The 13,414-nt window shown below is 41.9% G+C and overlaps 1 protein-coding gene across 1 annotated transcript in view; it reads left to right on the forward strand.

The window, feature by feature from the left end:
- The window catches only part of LOC120064512 (neuropilin-2-like), an 83,520-nt gene extending 73,240 nt beyond the window's left edge, over positions 1–10,280 (forward strand). The window contains exon 10 of the mRNA XM_039015129.1: positions 10,046–10,280. Within this exon, the coding sequence (XP_038871057.1) occupies positions 10,046–10,237 (192 nt within the window). The 3' untranslated portion in view covers positions 10,238–10,280. The remainder of the gene's footprint in view (positions 1–10,045) is intronic.
- Positions 10,281–13,414: the final 3,134 nt, after the last annotated feature.

Genomic DNA, 13,414 nt, shown 5'->3' on the forward strand with positions numbered 1-13,414 from the left:
CAGAGATAGCAAGGGCGGTTCGTCGCTCCAGTGCCTTTATGTTCACCTTCACACCCCTGGGCCAGACTACACTCAATCATAGGACCTACTAGAGATGAGTCTTCAATAAAGACTTAAAGGTTGAGACCGAGTCTGCGTCTCTCACATGGGTAGGCAGACCATTCCATAAAAATGGAGCTTTATAGGAGAAAGCCCTGCCTCCAGCTGTTTCCATAGAAATTCTTGGGACAGTAAGGAGACCTGCGTCTTGTGACCGTAGCGTACGTGTAGGTATGTACAGCAGGACCAAATCAGAAACAAAGGTAGGAGCAAGCCCATGTAACGCTTTATAGGTTAACAGTAAAACCTTGAAATCAGCCCTAGCCTTAACAGGAAGCCAGTGTAGGGAGGCTAGCACTGGAGTAATATGATCAAACTTTTTGGTTCTAGTCAGGATACTAGCAGCCGTATTTAGAACTAACTGAAGTTTATTTAGTGCTTTATCCAGGTAGCCGGAAAGTAGAGCATTGCAGTAGTCTAACCTAGAAGTGACAAAAGCATGGATTACTTTTCTGCCACATTTTTGGACAAAAAGTTTCATATTTTTGCAATGTTACGTAGATGGAAAAAAGCTGTCCTTGAAACAGTCTTGATATGTTCGTCAAAAGAGAGATCAGGGTCCAGAGTAACGCCGAGGTCCTTCACAGTTTTATTTGAGACGACTTTACAACCATCAAGATTAATTGTCAGATTCAACAGAAGATCGCTTTGTTTCTTGGGACCTAGAACAAGCATCTCTGTTTTGTCCGAGTTTAAATTTAAAAAATGTGCCGCCATCCACTTCCTTATGTCTTTGTTTATCACACTATATCACACTATATCACACTATATCACACTATATCACACTCTCTCACACTCTATCACACTATATCACACTATATCACACTATATCACACTATATCACACTCTATCACACCATATCACACTCTATCACACTATATCACACTATATCACACTATATCACACTCTATCACACTCTATCACACTATATCACACTCTATCACACTCTATCACACTATATCACACTCTATCACACTCTATCACACTCTATCACACTATATCACACTACATCACACTCTATCACACTCTATCACACTCTATCACACTATATCACACTCTATCACACTATATCACACTCTATCACACTCTATCACACTATGTCACACTATATCACACTATATCACACTCTATCACACTCTATCACACTCTATCACTCTCTAGCACACTCTATCACACTCTAACACACTCTATCACACTATATCACACTATATCACACTCTATCACACTATATCACACTATATCACACTATATCACTCTCTATCACACTCTATCACACTCTAACACACTCTATCACTCTCTATCACACTCTATCACACTATATCACACTCTATCACACTATATCACACTCTATCACACTATATCACTCTCTATCACACTATATCACACTATATCACACTCTATCACACTCTATCACACTATATCACACTCTAACACACTATATCACACTATATCACACTATATCACTCTCTATCACACTATATCACACTATGTCACACTATATCACACTATATCACACTCTATCACACTCTATCACACTATATCACACTATATCACACTCTATCACACCATATCACACTCTATCACACTATATAACACTATATCACACTATATCACACTCTATCACACCATATCACACTCTATCACACTCTAACACACTATATCACACTATATCACACTATATCACACTCTATCACACTCTATCACACTATATCACACTATATCACACTATATCACACTCTATCACACCATATCACACTCTATCACACTATATCACACTCTAACACACTATATCACACTATATCACACTCTATCACACCATATCACACTCTATCACACTATATCACACTATATCACACTATATCACACTCTATCACACCATATCACACTCTATCACACTCTAACACACTATATCACACTCTATCACACTATATCACATTCTATCACACGATATCACTCTCTAACACACTATATCACACTATATCACACTATATCACACTCTATCACACTCTATCACACTATATCACTCTCTATCACACTATATCACTCTCTATCATACTATATCACACTCTAACACACTATATCACACTATATCACTCTGTATCACACTATATCACTCTGTATCACACTATATCACACTATATCACACTATATCACACTATATCACACTATATCACACTATATCACACTATATCACTCTCTATCACACTATATCACACCATATCACACCATATCACACTATATCACACTATATCACACTCTATCACACTCTATCACACTATATCACACTATATCACACTATATCACACTATATCACACTATATCACACTCTATCACACCATATCACACTCTATCACACTATATCACACTCTATCACACCATATCACACTCTATCACACTATAACATCTATCACACTCTATCAGACCATATCACACTCTATCACACTATGTCACACTATATCACCCAGAGACACTATATCACACTCTATCACACTATATCACACTATATCACACTCTATCACACTATATCACACTCTATCACACTATATCACACTATATCACACTCTATCACACTATATCACACTATATCACACTATATCACACTCTATCACACTCTATCACACTCTATCACACTCTATCACACTATATCACACTATATCACACTATATCACACTCTATCACACCATATCACATTCTATCACACTATATCACACTATCACACTCTATCACACCATATCACACTCTATCACACTATGTCACACTATATCACCCAGAGACACTATATCACACTCTATCACACTATATCACACTATATCACACTCTATCACACTATATCACACTATATCACACTATATCACACTATATCACACTCTATCACACTATATCACACTATATCACACTATATCACACTCTATCACACTATATCACACTCTATCACACTATATCACACTATATCACACTATATCACACTATATCACACTATATCACACTATATCACACTATATCACACTATATCACACTATATCACACTATATCACACTATATCACACTATATCACACTATATCACACTATATCACACTATATCACACTCTATCACACTCTATCACACTATATCACACTATATCACACCATATAACACTATATCACACTCTATCACACTATATCACACTATATCACACTCTATCACACCATATCACACTATACCACACTATATCACACTCTATCACACTCTATCACACTCTATCACACCATATCACACTCTATCACACTATATCACACTCTAACACACTACATCACACTATATCACACTATATCACACTCTATCACACTCTATCACACTATATCACACTATATCACACTCTATCACACCATATCACACTCTATCACACTATATCACACTCTAACACACTATATCACACCATATCACACCATATCACACTATATCACACTATATCACACTATATCACACTCTATCACACCATATCACACTCTATCACACTCTAACACACTATATCACACTATATCACACTATATCACACTATATCACACTATATCACTCTCTAACACACTATATCACACTATATCACACTATATCACACTCTATCACACTCTATCACACTATATCACTCTCTATCACACTATATCACTCTCTATCATACTATATCACACTCTAACACACTATATCACACTATATCACTCTGTATCACACTATATCACTCTCTATCACACTATATCACACTATATCACACTATATCACACTATGTCACACTATGTCACACTGTATCACTCTCTATCACACTATATCACACTCTATCACACTCTATCACACTCTATCACACCATATCACACCATATCACACCATATCACACCATATCACACTCTATCACACTCTATCACACTCTATCACACTATATCACACTATATCACACTATATCACACTCTATCACACCATATCACACCATATCACACTCTATCACACTCTATCACACTATATCACACTATATCACACTATATCACACTATATCACACCATATCACACTCTATCACACTATATCACACTCTATCACACTATATCACACTATATCACACTATATCACACTATATCACACTATATCAAACAAAATCATACTATATCACACTATATCATACTATCACACTCTATCACACCATATCACACTCTATCACACTATGTCACACTATATCACCCAGAGACACTATATCACACTCTATCACACTATATCACACTATGTCACACTATATCACACTCTATCACACTCTATCACACTCTATCACACTATATCACACTATATCACACTCTATCACACTATATCACACTCTATCACACTATATCACACTATGTCACACTCTATCACACTATATCACACTCTATCACACTATATCACACTCTATCACACTCTATCACACTCTATCACACTCTATCACACTCTATCACACTATATCACACTATATCACACTATATCACACTATATCACACTATATCACACTATATCACACTATATCACACTCTATCACACTATATCACACTATATCACACTATATCACACTATATCACACTATATCACACTATATCACACTCTATCACACTATATCACACTATATCACACTATATCACACTATATCACACTATATCACACTATATCACACTATATCACACTATATCACACTATATCACACTATATCACACTATATCACACTATATCATACTATATCACACTATATCACACTATATCACACTATATCACACTATATCACACTATATCACACTATATCACACCATATCACACTCTATCACACTATATCACACTCTATCACACCATATCACACTCTATCACACTATATCACACTATCACACTCTATCAGACCATATCACACTCTATCACACTATGTCACACTATATCACCCAGAGACACTATATCACACTCTATCACACTATATCACACTATATCACACTCTATCACACTATATCACACTATATCACACTCTATCACACTATATCACACTATATCACACTCTATCACACTATATCACACTATATCACACTATGTCACACTCTATCACACTCTATCACACTCTATCACACTCTATCACACTCTATCACACTATATCACACTATATCACACTATATCACACTCTATCACACCATATCACATTCTATCACACTATATCACACTATCACACTCTATCACACCATATCACACTCTATCACACTATGTCACACTATATCACCCAGAGACACTATATCACACTCTATCACACTATATCACACTATATCACACTCTATCACACTATATCACACTATATCACACTATATCACACTATATCACACTCTATCACACTATATCACACTATATCACACTATGTCACACTCTATCACACTATATCACACTCTATCACACTATATCACACTATATCACACTATATCACACTATATCACACTATATCACACTATATCACACTATATCACACTATATCACACTATATCACACTATATCACACTATATCACACTATATCACACTATATCATACTATATCACACTATATCACACTATATCACACTCTATCATACTATATCACACTATATCACACCATATAACACTATATCACACTCTATCACACTATATCACACTATATCACACTCTATCACACCATATCACACTATACCACACTATATCACACTCTATCACACTCTATCACACTCTATCACACCATATCACACTCTATCACACTATATCACACTCTAACACACTACATCACACTATATCACACTATATCACACTCTATCACACTCTATCACACTATATCACACTATATCACACTCTATCACACCATATCACACTCTATCACACTATATCACACTCTAACACACTATATCACACCATATCACACCATATCACACTATATCACACTATATCACACTATATCACACTCTATCACACCATATCACACTCTATCACACTCTAACACACTATATCACACTATATCACACTATATCACACTATATCACACTATATCACTCTCTAACACACTATATCACACTATATCACACTATATCACACTCTATCACACTCTATCACACTATATCACTCTCTATCACACTATATCACTCTCTATCATACTATATCACACTCTAACACACTATATCACACTATATCACTCTGTATCACACTATATCACTCTCTATCACACTATATCACACTATATCACACTATATCACACTATGTCACACTATGTCACACTGTATCACTCTCTATCACACTATATCACACTCTATCACACTCTATCACACTCTATCACACCATATCACACCATATCACACCATATCACACCATATCACACCATATCACACTCTATCACACTCTATCACACTCTATCACACTATATCACACTATATCACACTATATCACACTCTATCACACCATATCACACCATATCACACTCTATCACACTCTATCACACTATATCACACTATATCACACTATATCACACTATATCACACCATATCACACTCTATCACACTATATCACACTCTATCACACTATATCACACTATATCACACTATATCACACTCTATCACACTCTATCACACCATATCACACTCTATCACACTATATCATACTATCACACTCTATCACACCATATCACACTCTATCACACTATGTCACACTATATCACCCAGAGACACTATATCACACTCTATCACACTATATCACACTATGTCACACTATATCACACTCTATCACACTCTATCACACTCTATCACACTATATCACACTATATCACACTCTATCACACTATATCACACTCTATCACACTATATCACACTATGTCACACTCTATCACACTATATCACACTCTATCACACTATATCACACTCTATCACACTCTATCACACTCTATCACACTATATCACACTATATCACACTATATCACACTATATCACACTATATCACACTATATCACACTATATCACACTATATCACACTATATCACACTCTATCACACTATATCACACTATATCACACTATATCACACTATATCACACTATATCACACTATATCACACTATATCACACTATATCACACTATATCACACTCTATCACACTATATCACACTCTATCACACTATATCACACTATATCACACTCTATCACACTATATCACACTATATCACACTATATCACAGTCTATCACACTATATCACACTATATCACACTATATCACACTCTATCACACTATATCACACTATATCACACTCTATCACACTCTATCACACTATATCACACTATATCACACTATATCACACTATATCACACTCTATCACACTATATCACACTCTATCACACTATATCACACTATGTCACACTCTATCACACTATATCACACTATATCACACTATGTCACACTATATCACACTATATCACACTATATCACACTCTATCACACTCTATCACACTATATCACACTATATCACACTATATCACACTCTATCACACTCTATCACACTATATCACACTATATCACACTCTATCACACTATATCACACTCTATCACACTATATCACACTATATCACACTATATCACACTCTATCACACTATATCACACTATGTCACACTATATCACCCAGAGACACTATATCACACTCTATCACACTCTATCACACTCTATCACACTATATCACACTATATCACACTCTATCACACTCTATCACACTCTATCACACTATATCACACTATATCACACTATGTCACACTATATCACCCAGAGACACTATATCACACTCTATCACACTCTATCACACTATATCACGCTCTATCACACTATATCACACTCTATCACACTACATCACACTCTGTCACACTCTATCACTCTAACACACTCTATCACACTCTATCACACTATATCACGCTCTATCACACTATATCACACTCTATCACACTACATCACACTCTGTCACACTCTATCACTCTAACACACTCTATCACACTCTATCACACTCTATCACACTACATCACACTATATCACACTATATCACACTCTATCACACTCTATCACACTACATCACACTATATCACACTATATCACACTCTATCACTCTAACACACTCTAACACCCATGATTCTCTATTTGTATTGTTTGTATGTTGTGTATGTTTAATTTGTGTGACTGTCCTTGTCTATCAGTGTACAGTATCAGTGTGGACCCCAGGAAGAATAGCTGCTGCTTCGGCAAAAACTAATGGGGAACTGAATAAACCAATAATGGAACCCTATTTCCTATATAGTGCACTACTTTAGACCAGAACCCTATGGCACCCTATTCCCTATATAGTGCACTACTTTAGACTAGGACTCTGCAGTGCACTATATATGGACTAGGGTGCCATTTGGGACGTAGCCGGGGATCAGGGATTCAGAGAGCAGAGCTGAGAGCTGCTCCCAGAGGACTGGGCCTGGGAGGCTGAGAGAGTTGCAGATTAAACTCCTGGTGGGTATGTGTGTGTGTGTGTGTGTGTGTGTGTGTGTGTGTGTGTGTGTGTGTGTGTGTGTGTGTGTGTGTGTGTGTGTGTGTGTGTGTGTGTGTGTGTGTGTGTGTGTGTGTGTGTGTGTGTGTGTGTGTGTCTCCTGGCTGATATAGACCCTGGTAGTATTCCTAGTCCAGCCACGTAGCAGAGCAGAATGGAGATGAAATAGGAAGGTGATCATCGGTATTGTGTGAAGGGAAATTAGAATGAGCACCAGGGTCATTACTATCGATCGCTGCAGTAGTAGAGAGGGAGAGAGAGAGAGAGATGGAGGAGAGAGAGGGAGGAGAGAGAGATGGAGGAGAGAGAGGAGAGGGAGAGAGAGATGGAGGAGAGAGGAGAGAGAGGAAGGAGGAGAGAGAGAGAGAGAGGAGAGAGAGGAAGGAGGAGAGAGAGAGAGGAGAGAGGAAGGAGAGAGAGATGGAGGAGAGAGAGGAAGGAGAGAGAGATGGAGGAGAGAGAGGAAGGAGAGAGAGATAGAGGGGAGGAGAGAGAGAGAGAGAGGAAGGAGGAGAGAGAGAGAGAGGAGAGAGGAAGGAGAGAGAGATGGAGGAGAGAGAGGAAGGAGAGAGAGATGGAGGAGAGAGGAGAGGGAGAGAGGAGAGGGAGAGAGAGAGAGGGAGAGAGAGAGATGGAGGAGAGAGAGATAGAGGGAGAGAGATAGAGAGAGGAGAGAGAAAGGGAGGAGAGAGAGATGGAGGAGAACGAGAGAGAGGAGAGATAGTGAGAGAGAGGAGGGAGAGAGAGAGAGATAGATAGATAGTGCGAGGTGAGATAGAGAGGAGGTGAGAGCAATCTCAGACCTAGACTGATGGACTCAAATAATCATAGTTGTTCAAATGATCTTGATTATGTTCTTTCTCCATCTCTGTCTTTCTGTCACTCATCTCTCTCTCCCTCTCTCTCCCTCTCTCTCTCTCTCTCTCTCTCTCTCTCTCTCTCTCTCTCTCTCTCTGTCTCTCTCTCTCTCTCCCTCTCTCTCCCTCTCTCTCTCCTCTCTGTCTCTCTCTCTCACTCTCTCTCTCTGTCCTCTCCTCCTCTCTTCTCTCTTTCTCTGTCTCCTTCTCTCTCCCTCTCTCTCCCTCCTTCTTCTTCCTCCTCCTCTCTTCTCTCTTTCTCTGTCTCTCTCTCTCTCTCCCTCTCTCTCCCTCTCTCTCCTCTCTCCTCTCTCCTCTCTTCTCTCTCTGTCTCTCTCTCTCTCTGTCTCTCTCTCTCTCCCCTCTCTCTCCCTCTCTCTCTCTCTCTCTCTCTCTCTCTCTCTCTCTCACTCTCTCTCTCTCTCCTCTCTCCTCTCTTCTCTCTTTCTCTGTCTCTCTCTCTCTCTGTCTCTCTCTCTCACTCTCTCTCTCTCTCCTCTCTCCTCTCTTCTCTCTTTCTCTCTCTCTCTCCCTCTCTCCGTTCCCCAGGTGGATCTCCATGTCCTGAAGGTGTTGACGGGTATCTCTACCCAGGGAGCGGTGTCCAAGGAGACCCAGAAGTCCTACTACGTCACAACCTTTAAGCTGGAGGTCAGCACCAATGGAGAGGACTGGATGGTCTACCGATTCGGCAAGAACCACAAGGTAGGATACACTAGTGTAGCACGTGGAGATGTGTGAACCTGTCTCCTCAGCCTGAAGGGTCCTGCTTGTGCCAGTGAATAGCTAGTTTTTCACGTGGCGCCGACTGTTAAGACGCTTCGGGAGGGCGGTCACATGTGCTAGTAAGGCAGAGGTCCTGGATTTGAGCTTCGCTGTCATCCTCGGTGTCAGCCTCGGTGTCAGCTACGGTGTCAGACTCGGTGTCAACCTCGGTGTCAGTTATACACCCGGTGTCAGCCCCGGTGTCAGCCCCTGTGTCAGCCCCGGTGTCAGCCTCGGTGTCAGCCTCGGTGTCAGCTACGGTGTCAGCCCCGGTGTCAGCCCCGGTGTCAGTGTCAGCCTCGGTGTCAGCCTCGGTGTCAGCCTTAGTGTCAGTGTCAGCCTCGGTGTCAGCCTCGGTGTCAGTGTCAGCCTCAGTGTCAGCCTCAGTGTCAGCCTCGGTGTCAGCCTCGGTGTCAGTGTCAGCCTCAGTGTCAGCCTCAGTGTCAGCCTCGGTGTCAGTGTCAGCCTCAGTGTCAGCCTCAGTGTCAGCCTCAGTGTCAGCCTCGGTGTCAGTGTCAGTCTCAGTGTCAGCCTCAGTGTCAGCCTCGGTGTCAGCCTCTGTGTCAGTGTCAGCCTCAGTGTCAGCCTCGGTGTCAGCCTCGGTGTCAGCCTCGGTGTCAGCCTCGGTGTCAGTGTCAGCCTCAGTGTCAGCCTCAGTGTCAGCCTCGGTGTCAGTGTCAGCCTCAGTGTCAGCCGAACCAGCAGGAAGATATGGGCCAAATCGGGAGGAGGTGGTACTTGCTAAGCAGCTTGACGTCCTTTATACACACACAGAGACACACCTTCACACACACACACACACACACACACACACACACACACACACCAAACCACACACACACCACACACACACACACACACACACACACAACACACACACACACGATACACACCTTCTCACACACACACCCACACACACACACCACACACACACCCACACACACAACACACACACACACACACACACACACACACACACAGACACACATTCAAACACACACACGATACACACCTTCTCACACACACACACACCACACACCACACCAACACACACACACACACACACACACACACCAACACACACACACACACACACACACAGACACACATTCACACACACACGGCAATAACCCTAAGGTAGGAGACAAGGACTTTTGGCATCTATAGTATCTGTACACACATACGTAGACATGCTGGGACTTATGGGGCAGAGGCAAGGTTACCTGGCAGAACAAAGGCTCTCTCGTTGCCATTCATCATCCCACTGTGGGAGCTGTCACTGTTACCTGTGCTGGCAGGCCTGCACACACACACACACCTGCATGCACACACACACACACACACCTGCACGCACACATACACGCACACACCTGCACACACACACACACCTGCACACACACACACACAGTGTAATAGTGGTACAGTGGTAATAGAGCTTTTAGTGGGGGAGAGGAGGGAGAGAGGAGGGAGGCAGGGAGGCAGGAAGAGGGAGAGGGAGGGAGGGAGGAAGATGAGGAGGGAGAGAGAGGGAGAGAGATGAGGAGGGAGGGAGGCAGACAGGCAGGGAGAGAGAGAGAGAAGAGAGGAGAGAGAGAGAGAGAGAGAGAGAGAGAGAGAGAGAGAGAGAGAGAGAGAGAGAGAGAGATGAGGAGAGGAGGCAGGGAGGGAGGGAGGTGGTGGGGAGGGAGGGCGGGCAGGAGAAAGAGGAGAGAGAGAGGGAGGAAAGGTCAGGATTGGAACAGCCTACCTGCTGCTTTTTCCATCCCTGTTTTAATCTCCCCCGTCTCCCCCCTCCTCCCCCGTTAGTGGTTACACGTGTTTTTCATGTGGTTGTAGATGGCGTCTCCATCACACACAGCGAGAGGCACCTGGGATAGCTCAGGCTGTAATATACTCCACTTCCTGCTTTGACAAGCCCTCAGTTTCCTTCAGATCCCATGCTACGGGGTAGAAACTGGAGATGCTACAGGGAGAAACGGGTCGTCCCCCGGATGTCCCCACTGCCCCACAAGCCTCTACACTCTTAGAAAAATGGCTTCCAACAATGTTCTTCTGCTCTCCCTATAGGATAACCATTTTTTGGGGTTCCAGAGAGAACTCTGTTGGGGTTCTATGTAGAAACCTCTGTGTAAAGGGTTCTACCTGGAACCAAAAAGGGTTCTTCGTGGGGTTCTCCTATGGAGACAGCCGAATAACCCTTTTAGGTTCTAGATCGCGCATTTTCTTTATGATGATGAGAAAGAAAAGAGGAGGTTGATTTTGTGTCTTTGAGGTGGAGACGTTGAGTAAATTGGGCTAGGACACTGTGTCTTTGAGGTGGAGACGGTGAGTAAATTGGGCTAGGACACTGTGTCTTTGAGGTGGAGACGGTGAGTAAATTGGGCTAGGACACTGTGTCTTTGAGGTGGAGACGGTGAGTAAATTGGGCTAGAGCACTGTGGTCTTTGAGGTGGAGACGTTGAATAAATTGGGCTAGGACACTGTGTCTTTGAGGTGGAGACGTTGAATAAATTGGGCTAGGACACTGTGTCTTTGAGGTGGAGACGTTGAGTAAATTGGGCTAGGACACTGTGTCTTTGAGGTGGAGACGTTGAGTAAATTGGGCTAGGACACTGTGTCTTTGAGGTGGAGACGTTGAGTAAATTGGGCTAGGACACTGTGTCTTTGAGGTGGAGACGGTGAGTAAATTGGGCTAGGACACTGTGTCTTTGAGGTGGAGACGGTGAGTAAATTGGGCTAGGACACTGTGTCTTTGAGGTGGAGACGTTGAGTAAATTGGGCTAGGACACTGTGTCTTTGAGGTGGACGTTGAGGAAATTGGCTAGGACACTGTGTCTTTAGGTGGAGACGTTGAGAAATTGCTAGGACACTGTGTCTTTGAGGTGGAGACGTTGAGTAAATTGGGCTAGGACACTGTGTCTTTGAGGTGGAGACGTTGAGTAAATTGGGCTAGGACACTGTGTCTTTGAGGTGGAGACGTTGAGTAAATTGGGCTAGGACACTGTGTCTTTGAGGTGGAGACGGTGAGTAAATTGGGCTAGGACACTGTGTCTTTGAGGTGGAGACGGTGAGTAAATTGGGCTAGGACACTGTGTCTTTGAGGTGGAGACGTTGAGTAAATTGGCTAGGGCCACTGTGTCTTTGAGGTGGAGA

Source organism: Salvelinus namaycush, chromosome 19 (assembly GCF_016432855.1).
Source record: "Salvelinus namaycush isolate Seneca chromosome 19, SaNama_1.0, whole genome shotgun sequence".
In the NCBI taxonomy this organism is placed as follows: Eukaryota; Metazoa; Chordata; class Actinopteri; order Salmoniformes; family Salmonidae; genus Salvelinus; species Salvelinus namaycush.